The following is a 24141-nucleotide window of genomic DNA, read 5'->3' as shown; positions in this document are numbered from 1 at the left end:
TTCACTTTCTGGGAGATTTCCTAAACTTTATCTTCTAAACATTTTACTAAGTTTTATCATTTCTGGAATCATTATTTAAAAATTTCCAAGAGCTTTTAAAAAATTCTCTCCTGAAATAGCATCCTGTTGTTTTCAAATGGTTGCACATTTTATTTTGTTGAGAATATTCTTGGTGTTTTTAAAGTTTTCTTCTCCCAATGTTGTCTTTCCTTCTAGCTGCTTTTTCATTTCTTTTTGTTTCTGTAATTCCTCAGTGGTTTTCCTTAATTATTTAGCAATTCTTGGTTGTATGTTCATGTTTAGGAATGGTGAACTAAGAATCTGCTTGGAATTTCTGAGCATGTGACCGACATTTGCTTAACTGTGCGCTTCACTGATCTGGGTGGGCTCTTTAGTTGGGGAACCTCTCTCTGATCTCAGTATCTTGAGGTCTTTTCTGTGGAGCTAAGATTTCTCAGAGAAGACTTTTCCAAATTCCTTTCTGAGGGATGAAGACTGGCTGCTAGTTTTCTGGGTGCTTAGAGGGCAGTGGTAGGGAGGGGGTGGTCCTTGGCCTTCATTCTATATATTTCACCAAATGCCCTGTTTTCACTCTGGTTCCGTGCCTTCAGTTTGCCTGTGTCCTGCAGTCCAGGTACCCTCTGTTTACTGTCTCCAGAGAATACATTTGCATTTATTTGCTGGGGTGAAGAAGGGACAGTAGTTCAGCTCTGTGCAGTAGGGAAGGTACCTGGGCATCTGAGTGCCTTCTTATTTTCTTTTCTTTTCTTTTAATTTTATTTTGAGATTGGGTCTCACTCTGTTGCCCAGGCTGGAGTACAGTGGTGTGATCACAGCTCACTGCAGCCTCAGCCTCCCAGGCTCAAGAGACCCGCTCACTTTAGCGTCCCTAGTAGCTGGGACTACAGGCAAGCAGCGCCATGCTTGGCTCATTTTTTAATTTTTTGTAGAGTTGAGGTCTCACTATGTTGCTTAGGCTGGTCTAGAACTTCTGAGTTCAAGTGATCCTTCTGCTGTGGGCCTGCCAAAGTGTTGGAATTACAGGCGTGAGCCACTGCACCCAGCTGAGCGCCTTTTAAGCAGGCTTTTAACCAGTTGTTCTTATTTAATCTCCTCTCTGCCTTTCAACCCTACTTCCAAAATACCTGTATTTAATTCCTGAGGCTGAGGGGATTCTGTGTCAATTGGGTTGTATCTCTTTCTTCATGTTTAGGATTCAGTTTTCTTACGTATTGTAAATCTCCTTATCAGAGCATCTGCTTCTTAGCCTTCAAAATTTTGATGCTATATCCTCTCTTGTTCCACCTGCCGTTGTAATTATATAATTTAATGAAATAAAACAATGAAACAAATGTTTTTCTTGATGTCTTACAGGGGTTTAGGAGAGAGCAAAAGCAGATGTGTATGTTTATTTTGCTGTCTTTACAGGGAGTTGATTAGTTATGTTTTAACAGAAGTTTTCTATTACATGTGACTTTTTTCCTTCCTCTGAGTTGAGAGGTGACTTAATATGTTTACTGTATTAACCTACTCTACTGCACTGGTAACCCTATCATTGGAGGAAGTGAGGTGAGGCCGACTTGGAATTTCCTAATGCATGCTTGTCAGCCTCAAATGATCACAGCTGCCTTTTCTATACACCAGCCTAGAATCCTGCCCAGGATGGATACGTTAAACTAATGGGTTTGTACTTTGAGGACTCTTTCAATAGTTTCCTGAAATGTTGACTATCTTCTGGCAGCTTTTCTGTTCTTGATGGGTAATAAGGGTTTCATCTCATTTACAAGTTGCTTTTATGAGTGGGATGTAATTAGCCTGGGCCAGGAGACTTGAACTGATTTATAGTATCTAGGTCAACCCTATCACTTTATAGGTCCTGAATCTGAGGTGCCTTGAGGTACAGTGGATTTCCTAACATCACATAGGTAAATGGTTGAAAAACCAGGCCTTAGGACCTAGACCTCCTAATTTCCAGCCAGTGTTCTTTCCATGATACTACACCATGGGTTCATTCTAATCAACGTCTCTTGATTTTACTGTGTTCCTTGACCACTGAATGTGGTTTTAACTCTGAGGAGCCATATTGCAAGTATGTGCTGTTGGTCACAAGGGATCTAGTTGCTGTGGGTCACTGCAAATAAATAATCTCATTTCCTGTATATTGTATGTGAAGAATAGGACACTAGGAATCAATATAAATTTTCTTTGAATCACATTCATGTCAGGAAGTGCATTTATCCCTGTTTTGTTGTAATCTATTTAATTAGAACTGTTTGGAACTGACTGTAGTAGCTTTTTGTTTAGGCCAGGGGAATATCTGCCACTTAACCCATTTATGCCTAATGTTCCATTATTGGAACACTAAACTTGTGGGAGTTATTTATATCCTACTGCTCAAGGTCATTGCCAAGGTCTGATTTTTTCACAAAAAAAATTGCATCCTCCCGCATAAATAGGTTAAGTTCAATTTTCTGAGAACCCTGACTACCCCTATACCACATGCCAGCCATTGCTGAGCAGATTTTCTTCCAGCCTGTCTTGCTATCAGAATAGTGATTTTGTTGGTTCGTTGTACATATTATCTAAGAATTAGTTTATGTAGATACCATCTTATAGTGATAACATGTAAAAGAAGGCATATAATTATCTGAGTGAAATAAAAGTCTATTCATGGGATGATACGTGGGCACTCTTATACCAGTTTTCTTAATACCTCAGGAAGACTAAAGAAAGATTTATGAACTTTCTTAAATTAGAAAGTATGGCCATGAGCTCTAGTCATTGCTAAATTGAGTTGATGACAGTTTCTTTGTACTATTTTATAATCCTCTAGGGCTAATTTTTACGATTTGCCTTATGAAGCAGCATGGCAGAATGGAAAGAATTTATACTTTAAATTCAGTTACAGCTTAAATCTAGTTATATTTGGGATCTGCCATTTGCTACCTGTGTGGCTCTGGGAGAATTATTCAACCTTTCTGAGTCCTAATTTCTTTAGCTGTCTGTTGTGAAGTTTATAAATTATATATGAAGTCACTAGTATGATGCTCGGTATTAGAAATAATATATGAAAACTCTAGTATGGTGCCTGGTAGTAAGTAGATGCTTGGTAAATAATGATGTTGGTGGTTATTATACATAATGTGCATATGGGTTTCCTTCTTTGTATATTTTAATTTCATCGTTTTGGTTCTATATTTTAGAAACCATGTAGTTTAAAACTTAGATTTAATTAAGGATGGTCTTTTTGACAGTGAGAAATAATTGTGTTTGGGGATAATTTTGAATCTATAATTATTTTAAAGGTTTGCTTTAAAATTTTGAAATCATTAGGTAAAGAATTTTGTGTTGTAGAGATAAACATTAGTCAGAAATTGAGACAGTATGGCTGGGCACAATGGCTCACGCCTGTAATCCCAGCACTTTGGGAGGCCAAGGCAAGCGTATCACCTGAGGTCAGGAGTTCGAGCCCAGCCTGGCCAACATGGTGAAACCCTGTCTCTACTAAAAATAGAAAAATTAGCCGGGTGTGGTGGCGGGCACCTGTAATCCCACCTACTTGGGAGGCTGAGGCAGGAGAATGGCTTGCACCTGGGAGGGGGAGGTTGCAGTGAGCCAAGATCATACCACTTCACTCCAGCCTGGGCAACAGAGCAAGACTCCATCTCAAAAAAAAAAAAAGACAAAAGAACTTGGAGTGCACTTAATTTTTAAACTATAAATATGATCATGGTCTATGAAGACATTTTACTCTTAATTGAATAAACATCCATGATGGGAATTTTTTTTCTTGGACAAACTATTTCAGTATCATTAAGCTGTCTTTTCTCTTACCAAACATTAACTCAAAATTTAAAGCTAAATCTTTGAACACCCATTTTATACTTAGTTATCTCTTTTAGGCTTGATTAGTGTTTCATTGTAACATTTTTCAATGAAGACCAATATAATGATATTTAGTTTTTAACTTTAAAGGAACTGTTTTACCTGAATTAGTTACCAGGTGTTTAAGTTTGTAGCGTTGCTGTTGTGTCACTTGCATTTGTAAGAAAGATATCACTTGCTAGAGCAACTTTGTAAAAAACAGATCAGGTGGTAGCAGCTTCCCTTTGCCACTGAGAGCATAGATGTACTGATAGGAAGTTAGTGGATGTACTAGGATTAGGAAACCATTCTCCTGAAACAATGCCAAATATTTTGTCTGCTCTACTGCCGGATATTACAGGTGAAAGTGTTGTAGTGAGTAAATTACTGTGCATAGATTTTCATGGGGACTGACTCATCTGATGTTTAAAGCTCTGATATTAATTTTCTAACACTTTAAATAAGGTTAATGTTATTAGATGTTATTAGTGATTCATATTTATTGTGTGTGTGTGTGTTTTTTTTTTTTTTTTAAGAGACGGAGCCTCATTGTGTTGCCAGGCTGGAGTGCAGTGGCTTGATTTCGGCTCACTACAACCTCTGCCTCCCGGGTTCAAGCGATTCTCCTGCTTCAGCTTCCCAAGTAGCTGGGATTACAGGTGCACCACCACGCCCCGCTAATTTTTGTATTTTTAGTAGAGATGGGATTTCACCATGTTGGCCAGGATGGTCTCCATCTTTTGACCTTGTGATCCGCCCGCCTCTGCCTCCCAAAATGCTGGGATTACAGGCGTGAGCCACTGCGCCTGGCCTATTGGTGTGTTTTTATTACCTTCTTTCTCTTCCCTCATCCACAAGGCTCTTAGGCACAGAATACTTTCTTTAGCTTAGGTGATAAAAGAAGTTAGTCTTCTGCTTACCTTTTTGGATTTCAACTTCTTTTTATTTTTGTTTCCTTCTTTGATGTTTAAAGATTGATTAGGGTTTCTGATTAAAACATACACGTTGCTGTCCGGGCGTGGTGGCTCGCGCCTGTAATCCCAGCACTTTGGGAGGCGGAGGTGGGCGGGTCACGAGGTCAGGAGATCGAGACCACAGTGAAACCCCCCTGTCTCTACTAAAAATACAAAAAATTAGCCGGGCGCGGTGGCGGGCGCCTGTAGTCAGTCCCAGCTACTCGGGAGGCTGAGGCAGGAGAATGGTGTGAACCCAGGAGGCGGAACTTGCTGTGAGCCGAGATCGCGCCACTGCACTCCAGCCTGGGTGACAGAGCGAGACTCCATCTCCAAAAAAATAAAATAAAATAAATCTTCTGCTTACCTTTTTGGATTTCAACTTCTTTTTATTTTTGTTTCCTTCTTTGATGTTTAAAGATTGATGTCAGGGTTTCTGATTAAAACATACACATTGCTTTTATTTGAAGAAACAAAGGAACTTGGCCAGGCGCAGTGGCTCATGCCTGTATAATCCCAGCACTTTGGGAGGCCGAGGTGGGTGGACCGCTTGAGGTTAGGAGTTTGAGACCAGCCTGGCCAGCATGATGAAACCCCGTTTCTACTAAAAATACAAAAATTAGCCGGGTGTGGTGGTGCACGCATGTAGTCCCAGCTACTCAGGAGGCTGAGGCACGAGAATTGCCTGAACCTGGGAGGCCAGTGTCGCACTACTGCACTCCAACCTGGGTGACAGAGTGAGGCTCCATCTCAGAAAAAAAAAAAAGGAACTTGTAAGATAGAAAAATGGACAAAGGGTATGAACAGACAACTCAAAGTGAAAGAAATAGTACTACTACTAGTGGTATAATGAAAATATCATTTACAGTTTTTGCTATGTCCCAGACACTGTCTTTTATAAATGCTTCATATGTATACTGACTCATTTAACCAATGAGTTAGTGCAGAGCTGGGATTCAAACCCAGGAATGGTGGCCCCATCTGATCAAAGATGTGATACCGCATACTGATTTCCTCCTAGCAGAACAAGGACTATGTATTAATACAAGTACATACCGTTCTATTCAATTGGCCGATATTTTAAAAGATATGCAATTTGGGAGGTGGCTATTTGTATTGGGGAGACTATTAATTGAACAGTAACATGGTAGCACTCATCATGAGTCTTGATATATTCTTTGGTAATTCAGTATCAAGCAATCTCTTTAAAGGAAATAATCAGGAAAATAACAGTGTTCAAGGATGTTAACCAATTATAGTAATTACAGTAGTGGAAATAAAATGGAAGATTGTCCAGTTGGTATGGGATGGCTAAATTATATTTTTTCCAATGAATAGAATATTATGCAAACATTAAAAGTGTATTTTGAAGAATAATTAGTAATATATAAAAATAAGTGAAAAAAGATATAAATCATGCAATATGGTTCCAACTTTAAAAACTATATGTACAGAAAAAGAGGAGGGACATATACAGTAGGATGCTAGTGATTATTATAATGTGATTATGGTGTATTACTTCTGAACTTTTTATATTGGCCATGTAGTGCTTTTATATTTAGAGGAAACCAAGTAACATATAGGGAAACCCTAAATGATGCCAGTGCCAGCTTTTTACTAAACATATTCATTAAAAATTTAGATTTGCGTATCTCAGCGTAAAATATAAGTTACTGATTTTTAGATATTTTTAGTTTGTATATTATCTTTGTAACTTTTTTGAAGCAAAACCTTTGTTTGTTTGTTTGTTTCTTTTTGCTTTTTGAAACAGAGTCTCACTCTGTCACCCTGGCTGGAGTGCTGTGGCATGTCACCCAGGCTGGAGTGCCGTGGCACGATCTCGGCTCACTGCAACCTCCGCCTTCCAAGTTCAAGCAATTCTTGTGCCTCAGCCTCCTGAGTAGCTGAGATTACAGGCACACGCCACCACGCCTGGCAAATTTTGGTATTTTTAGTGGAGACAGGGTTTCAGCATGTTGGTCAGGCTGGTCTCGAACTCCTGACCTCGTGATCTGCCCGCCTAGGCCTCCCAAAGTGCTGGGATTACAGGCGTGAACCACCGTGCTCAGCCTGAAGCAAAACCTTTTTAATTTGGATTAAATGAAAGGTGATTTTTCTTTTTCTTAAATGTGGTCATTATAGTGATTGATTGCTTTAGCACTTTTAATATGTTTCAATTATGTTAGTAGAAGATATGGCTGTTTTCTACCTAGTGGTACATGTTTTTTTTGCAAACAACTTGCTAACAAAAATAACTGACCTTGTGGGGAAGGAGATGCGTGAGTAAGGATTCAATGCAAGGGCCACCTGGGCTGTTTGGTACAGAATTAAATTATGAATCTGTTTTACTATTAGTTTTCAATATATAGCTGTAGTTTATAACTGTTTAAGAAATTTAGCTTTCGCTTGTGTTGAAACCTCTTTGAAGTTTAGCTCTTAACTTAAGATTTAAGACATCTTGAAATATAAACGTATGTAATGGATCAAAGATACAGTATTTGTTCTCTGCTGGTTGCAAGTTCTCATGTTTTACAATGTGTGTAAAAAATAAAATACCAAACTACATCAGGGAATTGTTATAGAAGCAAAGCTTTTCTGTTTGCTACATGTTAAAAAACATGAATAAATTGCTGATAACTTTGTATCAGTTTTCTTAATTGCTTCTACCTAAATAGACTTTTGGCATTCATGATGAAACACTCTCGTACTTCATGCCAACTGCTTCCCTAATTAAAAAAGGACTTAAACTGTAGCTTGTGGATGGGAAGAAATTATTTGAAAGAAATTATTTCATATATACAAACTTATTTTTAAAATCTTACTTGATATCTAAATATAATTTGTGAGTTGAATATTGAATGATAACATAGAAAATAGTTTTCTGTATAGGGACTTTATAGTAAGTGTTTAGACAAATTAAATTATTCAACAGGAAATAATGATTATCAGCTTGTTTTATTTTAGTATTTAATGTAAAGAGCTATGTAGAAATCTTGATAGAAACTTTCTCCCACGTTAAAATTCGAGAAGATTGACATACGTTCTTCACTGGGAGGAATCTTATGATATGAAGTTTCTTGTAAATATTTATTTTAGCACAATTGCTTTTCTGTATGGAAGACTTTTTAGTGGTCTGTAAGTAAAATGAGAAAACGATTACAATTTTTTGTCTTTTTGCAGGCTGAACTCACGGGAATCAAATGGCGTAGGTACAATTTTGGAGGGCATGGGGACTGTGGACCCATAATTTCAGCCCCAGCCCAAGATGATCCAATTCTGTTAAGTTTCATCCGCTGTCTGCAAGCTAACCTGCTTTGTGTATGGCGTCGTGATGTCAAACCAGATTGCAAAGAGTTATGGATATTCTGGTGGGGAGACGAACCCAACCTAGTGGGTGTAATACATCATGAACTGCAGGGTAAGGTTTCTGTTTTTTTCTTGAAAATTATTTGCATCATATTTTTTTGAACATTTGTAAATTTCAAACAGATTATTACGACTTGTCTAAAAGAACGATCTTAAGTGTTTCCTGGATGTCTCTTTCAAAAGGAACATTCTCACCCCTCTTCCTCCCATCCCTGTTTTTTTTTCCTAACTCTTGTCCTTTTCCAGTTATGCTGAGAATCAGAACCTTGTGAACCACTGCTGTTAAATGAGAGTATTGTGTCTCCTGGGTGCGGTGGGGTGGAAACCAAGCTAAGATCCACTGTTTTTAAATGATAGTGAATTGTGAGTAACTAACAAGACAGTGAATTGAACAGTTACTGTTTTTTTCCTTGGACTGTGGTTGTTACGGTTCACTGCCAGCTGAACTCTTTGGTGGAAAATTGGAGAGTGATACAGAAATTTAGTTTTGAGCCTAATTGGACAAAATTGTGAGATTACATTGAATAGTATTTTGAGGAAAGATGAATATATGGGATCTGGTCTGAATTGGGTGTAGCAAATTTTCTTTTGCTTTTATTTCTGTTTTTCATGTAATTTGGTGATTCCAGGAAACATTGGCTCCGGTGTTGCCTGATTTTTAGCTTCAGATTGCATCTGATATCTGGAAACTGAATTAATGTAAGAGTTTCATTTTTCTGTGCTGCTTTATATATTTACCACAGTTTTATGAGCAGGAACTTTTATCAGTTGTCTTTGAATTTCTGGTAAAAATTTTTACCTTTCTATCTAAGTGTTTCTATTTAGTATGCCAAGGGATTTTCTCAAGCAAGACTAATTCTAATCTTTAGTTAGGGTATTAACTCTTTTTGACTTAGTCTCTTAGAGCCATCTTTTATTATCTCCAAACTATATTGTGTTAATCTGTGTCTGAAAAATTTCAGATTGTGTTTGAAATGTTTTGTTACTTGATGTTTTTAATGTTTTTTTTTTTTAAAGGAGGAGTAAAACTAACTGTAATGTATGTTCGAGGCTCTGTTCTAAAGCTTTTACATTTGCCTGAAGGATTTCCTGCCAACTTTTGCTTGACACCTTGCTAGTTTTTCTTGGCAGCCATTTTTTATCTGTGATATCTCCTGCCACAGCAGCCAGAGGGCGGTAAACCACAATGGACTAATTGAACTGTTTACTTTATGGTCCATTTGTCTGTTCAGCTCAAACCTTTATCCTGATTTTTTTAGGGTATTTGGTCTATAAATAAGAGAACCATTGTGGGTGACATTGCTTGCTTAGCTGGGTAATCAGCAAAGTCCCAGAACTTAACATTCATCTCAAAGCCTGTTCTATGTAGTTAGCAGTTAACTTAGGTAAAATTAGAGTTTCAGAACATCTGGATTCTGTTTATCAGAATTTTAAAAATAAGATGTCACCTAGAAGATAATTACAACATTTTTGTTTGTCCATTAAAATATGAAAACATATTTTTACTTTTTTTCCCTATGTAGTAGAGAGGTATAAAGCTTTTTTAAAAAGTGTCTTTCTTATCTTTCATGATTGTTTCTGACTGTCATCTTCTGTTTCTCTGTATTAATCTCTTACGTTTTAGCTTTTTGGTCTGCTCTTTGTTAGTGTGGTACATATAATTTTGTAATGATGAGGAAACCAAACCCAACTGCTAATGAGGCTTATTTAGTTGATAATATAGAATAAATTTATTTATCTATGCCAACAAAGAAAATCATCAGTGTTCTTAGAAATAGCTTATTAAATTATTGTGTTATTTTTCATGGGCCTTGTTACTGAGTTAACAAAAAGGAGTAGGGCATTTAAATTTTGGGATAGTTGCTTTAGATTGCATGTGTAAATTAATATCTTAAGTATTTTTTGGTAAAGAGTTAAGCAAAGATTGAATTATTTTTAGATATTTTTAAAATTACAGAAACACTACATTTAAGTTAGAAAATTAGGAAACCAATCATCATATGGAGAGAACAAAGAAATAAAAATACTGAAGTCTGAAAGAGTTTTAGATGTTTTATGTGTAAATGAAATTGGTACCATACAGTTTTTCTAATTTTCTAATTAAATGTAGTATTGTGAATATTTTCTCTTGGGAATGATTACTTTTCTTTGGAGTTTGATAGTGGTATAAACTGTTTATATTTTGTATTCTATCAGGAAGGTATTACAGTAATGGAATAATTATAATTTCATTGAGTGCGTCTCCTTTTTTTAATATGAATTTTGAGCAAGTTTTTAGATTCATTTATATGAAGTGTCCATTTTTGTAGGTAAAAGTAGTTGAAAAAGGTAATGTATGGTTCAACCTAATAACAGAAAATATCTAGCCTTAATTAGAAAAATAAGTCATAAAGACAACTTTGTTTCAAATAAGGGGAAATACGATAGCAGTCATGAAAAACTGAAGGATACAAAGAGAATATTTTAATTGGTAGCCATACAAAGTGGAGATATTTTAGAATCTATTTCATTCTCTAATATATTTGAGTCATTTTATTTTGGGTAAAATAAATTATAGGCCGAGCATGGTGGCTCACGCTGGTTATCCCAACACTTTGGGAGGCTGAGGGGGCCCAATTGCTTGAGGCCAGGAATTTGAGACCAGCCTGACCAATATGTTGAAACCCTGTGTTTACAAAAAATAAAAAAAAAAATTAGCCAGGTGTGGTGACGTGCGCCTGTAATTCCAACTACTCGGGTGACTGAGGCTGGAGGATCACTTAAACCCAGGAGGCCAAGGTTGCAGTGAGCAGAGATAATGCCACTGCACTCCATCCTGGGCAACAGTGACACCTGTCTCAAAAAATAAAATAAATAAATAGTAGCAGAATCCTTTTAGCAGGCTTTAATGTTAAGCATGAGATTACCATTATTCGTAACATTTTTAAAATAGGGACATTTTACTGTTTCTTACATTGCTTCTTATTTATGTTATTTGGCATTTCCTGGCTGATCACGGTGGCTCACGCCTGTAATCCCTGCACTTTGGGAGGCCTAGGCAGGAGGATCACCTGAGTTCAGGAGTTGGAGACCAGCCTGGCCAACATAGTGAAACCCCCTCTCTAGTAAAAATAAACAAAAATTAGCTGGGCATGGTGGTGGGTGCCTGTAATCCCAGCTACTGGGGAGGCTGAGACAGGACAGTCGCTGGAAACCGGGAGGCAGAGGTTACAGTGGGCTGAGATCACGCCACAGCACTCCGCTGGGCAACACAGCAAGACTCCATCTCAATAAATAAATAAATAAATAAATAAATAAATAAATAAATAGCAGAATCCTGTTAGCTGGCTTAAATTAAGCATGACATTACCATTATTTAACATTTTTTAAATAAGGGCATTTTATTGTTTCTTAAATTGCTTTTTAGTTATTTGGCATTTCCCTTTGTCTTCATAGTGTACTCCAAATAGCGTACTACCAGGAAACCTCACGGTGAGATATAATACCAAAGCAACCATCTTGCATTTAAATGTATAAAGTATCCCATAAAATGAGAATAATCCTACAGAGTACACACACAAGTTAGTTTTATGATATTATACTTTTTGTTTAATTGCTTGACATATCTCTGAAATAGTCTGAGAGAAGACTATAACACATTTATAATCTGTCCTTGTCACTTGGATAAACACTTGGGTTCCTGTCTGGGGAATTGTTAATGCGTGTGGTGTAGTGATCAGAGCACGGGCTCTGGGTTGCTTGGGTTTGAATGCTTGCATAGTCACTAGCTGTGTATTCTTGATCTAATTATTTAACTTAAACTGTGCCTCAGTTTTCTCACTGTGAATTAGGTTATGAGGTTAAGAAAAATTAAAAGTACTTAGAGCAGCATATATAGCAGTTAATCTGTAATTGTAACTATTGCTACTGCTACTGTGCAAAGACCTACAGGCTGCGAATGAATTGTGGCAAGAACAGGTTACCTGGGGCTTAGGATAGGAGTGAAATAGTCTCCCCTCTAAAAGGCTGAGTAGGTGGGTCATAGTGTGGAGTACACAGAACCAAGGATAAGACATTTGGACTTAATTTGATAGATTTTGAGGAATTAAACATTTCTGATCAGGAAAGAGATATAATTAGGAAGATTAACTTAGTAATAATACAGGATTAATGTGTACAGGGAAACCATAATATTGTGATTTTAAAATTCTAAATTGGAATATAAACTTAAATATTCTGTTCAGGATACAGATGTATTTGAATTAAAAATACTAATGATTATATACTATAATTCATATTAATAGTCTTTAACACTTTTATTATACCTTTGCTGTTTTGGCTTGACTAAATTCTACATTTTAATTTAAGCTTTAGAGATTAATACAGTGTGCTGAGTGGACTTCTCCTAATCTACCAAACAAATACTTCTTACTTTTTTTTTTTTTTTTTTTTTTCCTTTAGACAGAGTCTTGCTCTGTTGCCCAGGCTGGAGTGCAGTGATGCAATCTTGGCTCACTGCAACCTCTGCCTCCTGGGTTCAAATGATTCTCCTGCCTCAGCCTTCTGAGTAGCTGGGATTGCAGGTGTATGCCACCACACCTGGCTAATTTTTGTATTTTTAGTAGAGATGGGGTTTCACCATGTTGGCCAGGTTGATCTCAAACTCCCGACCTCAATCGATCCGCCCGCCTCGGCCTCCCAAAGTGCTGGGATTACAGGCGTGAGCCACTGCGCCTGGCAACAAATGCTTTTTAAATAAACACAATATTCTCGCCAATTCACTGCCTGTTAGTTAGTGGTGGGAAAGACATGCAATCTGGAAAACCCAAAATAGTACAGAGAGCAAGCACAGAACTGCCAATTGCTTGCCCCAAAGCATTACAAATCTCTGGTCCAGAAGGAGAAGTATCAGATTCAGCCTAGTATGTGCTTAAGAATGTTTGTCGAATCAGTTAATGAAACTTATTTTATGAGGTTCTAATGTAGTGCAGTATTGCACTCCCGGCAGATTGACTTATAATAAATTTGTGAAAATTTTTAATGATTTGATAATGCGAGGATATTGAAGCCTAGTTAAAATAAAGCATATTATTTCTGGTTTTAATTCCCAAGGGGATAGAAATAGCCAATTTTTGGGGTATATTTTCTACCACAAATATTTAGCACTAAATATGCACTGTCTACAATTTTAAAATTTATGTTGTCTCTTTTTTTGATTATTAGACATATAAATTAAGGATACATCTGTACAACTCTAAAAATGATTGTCCCTATAACAGTATCAGAAGTCTTCTGAATTGGTTTTATTGTCAGTGCAGGGGTAGATTGGCAGTTATTACCCTTTGTTGTGAATTTAGAGACATAAATATTGCTTTTTCTATTTTTAAGAGTGCTGCCACCTGTGCCAGGAGGTGTGGGCGATTGTAAAAACATTAGACATAAGAGAGCCTGGAAAAATGGATCTGTTTTCTGACAGTGACCACGGTGTAAGATAATTTAAGATACTAGTACTATTGTTTATTGAACTCATTGCAAGTGGGCATTTTGTAGGAGTGTGGGAAGGCTGGATTTTTTTAGTTTTATAATCTGTATCTATAGATTACAGTCTACAATTCCAAATGGTGGGATTGATAAAACCTTTGTTTAGATAACTCCAAGCAAGAACCTAGCTTCTCACTCCTCCTAGCTTTTTATTTTAAAATAAATATATTTACACACTTATATGCATATGCCTCTTTTTCCACCTAAACTATTTGAGGCAATTTTCAGACTTCACGGACCTTTGCCCCTAAATACTTCAGCATTTAAGTCCTGTGAATGAGAATGTGAAGCACTCTTTTACGTAACCAGAGCACTTTTGTCATGCTCAAGAAATTTAATATCGATATAATTAAATTATCTAATATTTAGTCCATATTCAAATTTCCCAATTGTCTTAGCAATACCTTTTATAGTTTTCTCTCTCTCTGATCCAGAATGCAATCAGGATCACACATTTTTAGATGGCTTGTGTCCTCTCATTTAGAATATTCCTGAAGTTGTCTTGGGGATCAATGATATTGATGTTATTTGAAGGGAGCAGTTTAGTTGTCCTGTAAAATATCCCACATTTTGAATTTGTCTAATTGCTTTCTTACAATTAGAGTCAGGATAAACATTTTTGGCAAGAATACTGAGTAGGTGATGTTGTGTCCTTTCCACGGCATCACATCAGAAACACGTCATGTCAGTTTGTCTCAATATTGATGGTACTGAGCTTGATCCCTTGATTAAGGTAGTGTCTGCCAGATTTCTCCAGTGTAAAGATATCCTTTCCTTTTGTAATTGTTAAGTTAATTTGGGATGAAACTTTGAGATTGTGTGAATATCTCTTTCCTCAAAAGAGCCTAATTTTGAGCCTGTTTAAACCAACCGAAAAATTCCGGAATCACCTGCTTTTAGAAAATCAGTTGAGATCACATGAAGACTGCATTCTTAAGTCACAGCAGAGTTCAAGAGGAGAAGAGAATAAAAATATTGAAGATCTACCAAAGGCAAATTATAATGGCAATGTCACACTATGAAAATGAATAGCCCCTATTGCTTAGCATACCTAAAAAGAGAAGTGTTGATATTGAATTTTCCAAAATCATAGACAGTAATGTATGTAGGAATATATTACTGTGTATCTTAGAGTCTGTGAACTTTCAATTGATTTTTGATGGTTTCTGGTTATCCTTAACTAAATGGTAAAAATAATTTCATCAGTATTATACATGAATTTATTATCAGTTGAAATTAAAAAATTGCTTTCTAGAAAAGTAATGGCTATTTTATATATAAAATTGACAGGAATAAAATTATCTCTTGTCATTTTGAAAATTTCTTTCAAGGAGAAAATCTGATCTTTGACTCATTTTCACTCTGTTTTTCTATCTTTTTTTTTAGTGGTATTAAATTTGTGAGTCATTGAAATTAATCCCTGACTGAATTGGAAAGGAATTGTATTTGCAGTATTTGGATTTATTTATTTTTCAGGTATGGAATTCTGGTGATTTTGAAAACATGAATGATACCATTTTGCAGCAGCATTGTAGATTTGTAGTATTTTAGATTGGTATCACAGTGCACCTGAAAAGTAAGTTTCATTTTACTTTTTTTTTATTGTTGTTGAGACGGAGTCTCACTTTGTCACCCAGGCTGGAGTGCAGTGGTGTGATCCTGGCTCATGGCAGCCTCTGCCTCGCTGGTTCAAGCGATTCTCCTGCCTCAGCCTCCCGAGTAGCTGGGACTATAGATGCTCGCCACCATGCCCAGCTAATTTTTTGTATTTTTTTTGAGTAGGGCTGCATGTTGGCCAGGCTGGTCTTGAACTCCTGACCTCAAGTGATGCTCCTGCCTTGGCCTCCCAAAGTGCTGGGATTACAGGTGTGAGCCACCACGCCCAGCTACTTTACCTTTCATATTTGTCATTATTTTGTGGATAATAATGAAGAATACATTTGTATTTCATGAGAAACAAGTACTTTCAGGAAAAACACATATCCAGTGATAAATGGTAGCTAGGTCTAAGTAGTTTATAAAGTATACTTTTATTTTTCTTGGATCTGAATTATTCAAGTTTTGATGTAAATTTCCTGATTCTTTAAATAATTACATTACTGTTCTGTTTTTCTGTTTTATTTGAAAGAATGAGTTTGCCAAAGCTATAAAGTAGTAAGTTTTTCATTGGGTGATTATCTGAATGGGTCTAGTGCATACTTACTAAATATTAGACTTAATGTGTAATTATATACTTGAAAGAAAAAATAACATACTTATTAAGACTTTGATAAATAATACATTCATATTGTAAAATTATGGTAAGATCATAATCTCAGTTCTTTCAGATGAAGAATTGAAAAAGATCTAGTGAATTAGATAAAATTATTAAGGTAAATATGCTTGAAATTGAGAGAACAAGCTAAAGTCTAACTTTTGAGTGTAAGTAAAATCGATGTGTTACCACAGGCAACTTACTGAACCATGTAATTAGTTTTTTTCTATGAAAAATGAGACATTTATACTGAGATTGTGGTAAAGTAGCATGTAAAGGGCTTATGTTCTAATGATATGAAAATTAAACAATTGGTAAAAAAAAGTTATAATTTTCAGTTTGTTGGTAAGTATAGTTATTATGGCCTAATGTTTTGCGTTGATATGAAATCACCTACTTATATAAAGTAAACCTGAGTGAAATCCTCTTAAATGAGATGTTAGAGTCACCATTGGAACAAATAGTGTTGAAAATTGTCTTAACACTAGATTAACTGTTATTTGGTATATTATATTGTTTTTTAAAATGTGAGTAATTTTTATGATTAATACATTGTGACTGGTAGATAAGTGTTTAGTCTAACATTTTTTAAGTGTAGCCATGTTTGATGCCCCCCTCACCATTTGTGTATATTTTATTTCAAAAGCTTGTACTTTCATAGAAAACTTTAAGATTTAGAAGAGGTTGTTGTGGCCTGGTGTGATGGCTCATGCCTGTAATCCCAGCACTGTGGGAGGCTGAGGAGGGAGGATCGCTTGAGCCCAGAACTTTGAGACCAGCCTGGGAAACATAGTGCGATACCATCTCTGTTAAAAAAAATTTAAAAAAGAGGTTGTTGATCATTAAGATGGCATAGTGATATAGGTAAAGGGTTTTTTTGTTTGCTTAGCAAAATATTTTCTTAGTTTTATTTCTTAGGGAGGCTGAGGTAAGAATCTGAATGTGGAAAATTGAAGAAAAGGTTTAAATATTGGTAGAATTTAGGGCCTAAATAATTCAAGAAAGAATTATATATTAGAACATTAAAATTGAATGGAGTAGAGCTACACATTTATAGGGAATAACACCTTCTGCTTATAAGCAAATTCATTGCTGACGTGTATAAATGGCATTAGGTTGGTTGTACTGTTCACATTATTTTATATAGGAGATGAAATAAAAATTCCCTAAAATAAAACTAGGGTTTTCTTAGGAAAGAGGAAGTGGGGAATGGATCTTAGTGGGTCATGAACGAGTGTCCTCTTCTGCAGTGGGACCCTGTCTCTGCAGAAAAGAAAAACAGTAGTTGGGCATGGTTGGTGTTCGCCTTGTAGTTTCAGCTACTTGGGAGGCTAAGGTGGGAGGATTACTTGAGCCCAAGAGTTCAGGGTTGCAGTGAGCTATGATTGTGCCACTGCAGTCCAGCCTGAGTGACACAGTAAGACCCTATCTCTAGAAAAGAAAAAAATAAAACCTGTTGTTTAGTGTAGCCACCTCATTAATGATCTTAGCAAGATCTTCTGAATAGAGAAGCTGCAGCTTCTTCATCAGCACTTGCTGCTTCTCCTTGTGTCTTTATGTAAGGGAGATGGAATCTTTCCCTAATCTTCATGAACCAACCTCTGCTAGCTCCCAGGTTTGCTTCCTCACCTCTCTCCGTCTTGGTAGAATTGAAGAGAGTTTGTGCCTTGTTCTGGATTCGGCTTTGACTTAAGGGAATATGGTGGCTGGTGTGATCTTTCAGACCACCCAGACTTTCTCCATATCAACAATAAGCCTGTTTCACTTTCTTGTCATTCATGTGTTTGCTGGAGTAGCACTTGTAATTTCCTTCAAGATTTTTTAAAATTTTTTATTTATTTATTTATTTTGCATTCACAGCTTGGCTTCTTGGCTCAAAAGCACTAGTTTTCAGCCTATCTTGGCTTTCGACATGACTTCTTCACTAAGCTTAATCATTTCTCACTTTTGATATAAAGTAAGAGATGGGCAGTTCTTCCTTTTCACTTGAACATTTAGTGGCCGTTGTAGGGTTATTAATTGGCCTAATTTTAATATTGTTTCTAGCAACTAGGCTTGAGGAGAATAAGAGAGATGGGGAGGATCCAGTCCTGGAGCAGTCAGAACACATACAATAGTGATCAATTGGTTCAGTCTGCTGTTTTATATGGGTGTGGTTTGTAGTGCCCCTGAACAATATAATAGTAACATCAAAGATCACTGATCACAAATCCACCATAACAGATATTATAATAATGAAAATGTTTGAAATATTACAAGAATTACCAAAATGTGACACAGACACAAGAATTGAGCACATGCTTTTTGAAAAATGGCGCTGATAGGCTTGCTCGACACAGGGTTGCTACACACCTTAAATTTGTAAAAAATGCAGCATCTGTGAAGCGAAACAATGTGAAATGCAATAAAATGAGATATTCCTATATCTTATTGAGGTAGTTGATAAGCTGGAATTACATATCTGCTATCGTTAGAGATCTTCTTTACCCCTTTTTTTTTCCTTCGTAGAGATCTGTTGTCATAGCCCAGATATTGAAAAATCAGAGATAAATAGCGAAAGAATGGGAAAACTATTGGTGAAGCAGAAGGCTACCTTTGAGTTGTTTTATGGTCTCTGGATCTGCTTAAAGTATAATAGACTAAACTGATGTATAGATCTCTCTGCTTAACTTTCTGTGAATTAGTGTTTGAAAATGTAATTACAGATGGTTTCCACTTGGTATTGTTTTATGATGGCTGAGCAAATGGAAATTAAAACTTGATATACTCAGCCATAAGTATCATTGGGCCTAAGGTTAAAAAAAAAACCTTAATGGTAGAAATAACACGTAAATATTTTTTTCCTCTTAAAAAACCCAGATAGTGTAGGCATCTGTGGTTTTTTTTTTTTTTTTGAGATGGAGTCTCACTCTGTTCCCCAGGCTGGAGTATGGTGGTGCAGTCTCTGCTCACTGCAACCTCCACGTCTGGAGTTCAAGCAGTTCCCCTGCCTCAGCCTCCCAAGTAGCTGGGATTAAAGGTGTGTGCCACCACACCTGGCTAGTTTTTGTATTTTTAGTAGAGATGGGGTTTCACCATGTTGGCCAGGCTGGTCTCAAACTTCTGACCTCAAGTGATCTGCCCTCCTGGGCCTCCCAAAGCGCTGGGATTATAGGCGTGAGCCACCACTCCTGGCCGAAATCTGTTTTAAGTATAGAACATCATGAAATTGGATTCTGTTGCTTTAAGCATTTCATGACTGAGCTGCTGTCTGGATGCTACCTGAAGAGATTCTCATTGAATATCATTATGGCCAGTAAGTGTTCCATAATTTTCTTTAAGCTCCATCTATGTAAATATTTTTGAACAATTTTGCACAAGTACAGGGCCACATACCTATTTCTTATAAACCCGACGTTGATAAAATGCACTCTTGGTATAATTGGGTCTTGTTTTGATCCTGGCAGTTTCATATTGGGATTTGGCAGTGAGTTCAACAGAATAAGCATTATCCTCTTGAGGCCCATCTAGGATTGAACTAAAGGGCTTCTACAATATCCACATGATCATACAATTAGTTCTCTCTCTCCCTCTCTTTTTTTTGTGCTGTGATAGTGTAACTGAATATGAGCTGGTTGCCAGGGTATTGTGGTAGAATAATACCCTGCAGTAAACAGTTAATCATGCAGCAGAACTGGCTTGATTTAAAAAAAAAAAAGAATAAGATAAAAATTAGATAAAGATGAAGTGGCTTTGTGTTGAAAAAGATTGTATGTATATGATGGTAAAAGGAAGGTTAGAGTGTTCATAAATCTGTTGTTGTTAGTCTTTTCCTCATATTTATATAATGTCATATGCAAAATATTTTCCTTTTTAAAAATTACTTTTATTTTTGACTTTGCTAGCACTTGGGGGAAGTAAGACTTTTTGCTAATCTTGAAGGCTTACTTTCTGACACAAGAGAAAAAAAGTAAATATTTGTGGAAAGACTGCTTGAATAAGGGAAGTGTGAACCTATTCAACATGAGGTCTCTTCATTAAGATTGTTTTATTTTTCACAGGTAATCTTGAACTTGTTTAAATGTAAGCTGCTTTGGTGTTTGCTACTTTTAATAAGGCATGTTATTCACTTTGAAATATATTTAGTCTAAAGGAGAAAAATTTCGATACTCTCAGTTAAATTTCAGGCACTATATTTTTTAGCTTATCTTAAAAGTAGCCTAGTAGATATTTATAACGAAAAGGTTGCTTGCCTTGGCATCCTTGGACAAATTACATACAACTCTGATTGTTTAGGGAGGTAATAGCGTTTGTTGACAATAACTCCTATTTTGGAAACATTTGTCATGCCATTTATTGGTTTCATGAAGAGTATAACAAAGGGGCTCTTGATTTGGGTAGCAGAGGTGGCTGGGAGCAGTTATCCTCATCACTATGGTAAAGGCTTTATTAACTAGAACTCAGTTGGAGCCCTGAAACAGATTTAAAAGTACCCCCTCATCCCCAGTAAGCACATATCATTTTGTGAAAAAAAGGTTAAATGACTTAAATACAGCAATATCAGTGATTAGTCCCAATATACACAGATATATCTATTTGATTCCCAGTATGGTTGAGACAATGTGCTAACTTAGCACATAGCAAAAACACTTTAATGGGATGTCCTGGGGTCAGTACGGATTCAGCTCAGTTGCCCACACATTTAGAATTATAGTATTATGTCATAACAATCAAATGGTGTACGAGAGGATGCTTTAAAAGCACTCTTCAAGCTTTATACATGTAAGGTGTGTTGGGCTTGGTGGCTCACGCCTGTAATCCCAGCACTTTCGGAGGCTGAGGTGGGAGGATTGCTTGAGGCCAGAGTATCACTTGAGCCCAGGTATTGGAGACCAGTCTGGGCAACATGGTGAAGCCTTATCTCTACAAAAAATTAAAAAATTAGCTGGGCATAGTGGCGTGTGCTTGCAGTCCCAGCTACTTGGGAGGCTCACGTGGGAGGATCAGCTAGGCTTCGGAGGTCAAGGCTACAGTGAGCCAAGATTGTGCCACTGCACTCCAGCCTGGGTGACAGATTGAGACCCTGTCTCAAAAACAAAACAAAACAATAACAACAACAAACAACAAACCCCAAACGGTAAGGTGTTACCATTGTTACATGATTTCTTATATTTAGAATTACCATTTATTTGAGCCTCTATTATTTTAGGTGCTATGTAGAATACAGAAATGAATTGGAAACATTTTTGCATTTCAGGAGCTCAGAACCTAGTAGAAGAGATAGTATATACACACAGAGCATTGTTAAAGGGAAGAAAGTAAAGTCTCCTATGTGGGGCCCATGGTATTACTGGAGTTTTATGTGAGAGGCTGAGCCTTGAGGACGAGTTGGTTTTTGGGCATAATAACCTTAAAGGGTAGATAGAATTTGGATACATGGCTATGTCAGGACAAGCATGTGCGTGTAACTGCACATTCAAGGATCTACAGTAGGGAAGTTTGAGATGTGTATTGGGGAAGAGTTAAAGATGAGAAATTGATTGAAAATGAACATTTGGGCCTCTTGGAGCTTAAACACTAGGCTAAGTAGTTTGGGCTTCATAGGTAGTTGGGATCTTAGAGGGTTTTTGAATAGGACTTAGATAGAAGCTCCCAGCAGATTATAAACTGTATGGGGATAGGACCTGCATCTGACTTTTGCCCATCATTGTAATTCCAGGACCATCGTAATGCCTGGTACATGTGCTCGCTTTGGCAGCACATACACTAAAATTGGAACGTAATTCCTGGTACATATTTGTTGAATAAACCAGTGAGCAGATTTAATGAATGTAATAGAAGTTTGTGTAAAGATTATCAGTCTAGCACCATCGCATGCTAGGAAGACTTCCTGGTGTCCTGGAACACATAGGAAAACATGATGACATGATGCTGTTATAGGATATTGTTTTAAGGAGAGATGTGGCCACATTTGAAAGATTTTCTTGATGCGCTGAATTCTTTTTTAACTGCATTTTGAAAAAACAGTGATATAATTTTCTCCTCTTTTCGCAGTATCTTATTTTTTATTTTATTTTTGAGATGGAGTTTTGCTTTTGTCGCCCAGGCTGGAGTGCAATGGTGTGATCTCTGCTCACCGCAACCTCCACCTCCCGGGTTCAGGTGATTCTCCTGCCTCAGCGTCCTGAGCTGCTGGGACTACAGGCACGTACCACCATGCTCGGCTAATTTTATATTTTTAGTAAAGACGGGGTTTCGCCATGTTCGGCTGATTCTGAACTCCTGACCTCAAGGTGATCTGCCTAACCCGGCCTCCCAAAGTGCTGGGATTACAAGCATGATGCATCGCACTGGGCCTGCAGTATCTTATTTTATAGTCTGTAGTTGAATTTTTTAAATGGAAATTTAAAAAGTTTTTAAAAAATTGAATAATTCTTCATATTTTTTTTTAGTATTGTAGATAGCAAGTAGTTTGAGCATTTGACCAAAATCATATTTTGTAATTGTCCCATAGAACAGATGGCTGTGGAAGAGCACTATTTATTAGGTTAAAGTGCTTAATAATATTTATGTGTCAGAATCCTTATAAATACATTAACTTATAAATACATCATGGATTGAATGACATTGACTGTCTTATGTAAGTTATAAATTGCCAGTCCAACACTGGAGTTGGTATTTGCTGCATGGCAATGACAAGTAATATGGCTTTGCTGAGGCTCTCTCTGAGAAAGTCCTGAACGTTTTACTATAGAATCAAATTGACAATAGCTTTCATTGAGCTTTCTATCTTTCACTCTGGAATCCTGAGTTAATTACTAGCTTCTGTAAGTGTCGTGGCAACAGACTACATGATAAAATGAGATTGTACGATTTAGGCAAACATTTTCAATGAAATCTTTAATAGTTTCTAGTGTTAGTGTACATATTTTGTCCAGTTGTTTATCAAAATAGCCTTTGGGTTGCATCTCCTTTCTAAATATTTAAGATAGCAAGTTAGTAGATTGCAAGTTGTATGATTTTAAAGTGGCATTTTTCAAAGATTATTAACAAGGTACATACATGTTAAACAAGGTACATCTTCTCCAGCGATGCTTGCAAACACACTCACACACATGCCTGGAGTTGCTTGAATTCCCTATATTAGTTGAAGTTTTGGTTTGGCAACACCTGAAATGCCGCCATGTTTCCCAGAAGATGCTCAAAGAGTACTTGTATCATTAGTGAGTCAGACTTTCTTGGCCAGGAGCCATCTCTCATTCTCTTTTTCTGTTTGTGAACATAGCTCAGCTGGCATTACAGCATAGGTCATGGATTTTGGATTACTCCCTTCTATTCACCCTCACATATCCAAAATGGAACAGAGGCCGGGAAGAAATAAATCTATCATTCTTCTGTTATCCTTCGCCTATGGAGAGGTAGAGGTCATAAGATTAAGTGTAGAAAGTAAAAATAAGGAATGGAGTGTTCATACAATGCCACTTCTGTGACGTGTCATTGCAGGCAAGACATTTAAATTTGCTTGTCTTCATTCTTGTCTGTACTATGGAAATTATGTCTTTATTTTATGGTACAACATGAAGTGAATATGAAAAGCAGCTAGATTTAACTGTTGTGTAAATGCATTTTATAGCCATATATTTTTAAATGAACTCTACTGTCAGAATATTAAAATCTTCATGATTTTAGATGCTAAATAAGGATATAATTTTGCTTTTCATAATTTTGGCCATACTTTCTACCTGTATAAAATTTGAGTTGTTTTCCACCTAGCATTGTCAATATAGTCTTAGTTAAATTATATATGGGCATTGGATGTTTTAAAATGTGGTCTTTTATAACCACTTTCTGTCTTTGGCTGTGCAAGAATGATTATAATTATTTATGCCCTTGCTCCTTATGGGGATTTGAATAAAAAATAATTTTTCATATTATTTTAAATAGGGATTGTGATCTAATCCCTTAAAAATTAGTTTGATGTCTCTTAATTATTGGTTGATCAGAGTGTTTTTAAACTTTTTATTAGTATCACATAGAATAAGCAAGAGTATTTGATTAACAAAGATTATTGTTCCAGATTCATGCTGCATGATATATAATAAACCTATTTCCTTTTCCACATTTGATTTTTTGTTTATAGAATAATTTTTATTTGTGCTTGTTGTGCCTAATTTTATAGTACCAATAAACTAGGAATGAATGAAG

At 36.5% G+C, this 24141-nt stretch overlaps 1 protein-coding gene across 3 annotated transcripts in view; it reads left to right on the top strand.

Annotated features, from left to right (window-relative positions):
* MED13L (mediator complex subunit 13L) overlaps positions 1–24141 on the top strand; it is a 319479-nt gene that overhangs the window by 31437 nt on the left and 263901 nt on the right. For all 3 annotated transcript variants that reach the window (XM_034934593.3, XM_034934592.3, XM_055096226.2), the window contains exon 2: positions 7998–8235. In XM_034934593.3, coding sequence (XP_034790484.1) covers positions 7998–8235 — 238 coding nt within the window. The remainder of the gene's footprint in view (positions 1–7997; positions 8236–24141) is intronic.

Source organism: Pan paniscus, chromosome 10 (assembly GCF_029289425.2).
Source record: "Pan paniscus chromosome 10, NHGRI_mPanPan1-v2.0_pri, whole genome shotgun sequence".
NCBI lineage: Eukaryota > Metazoa > Chordata > Mammalia > Primates > Hominidae > Pan > Pan paniscus.
The sequence above is the reverse complement of the archived record's forward strand: the minus strand, read 5'-3'. Positions and strand labels throughout refer to the sequence as shown.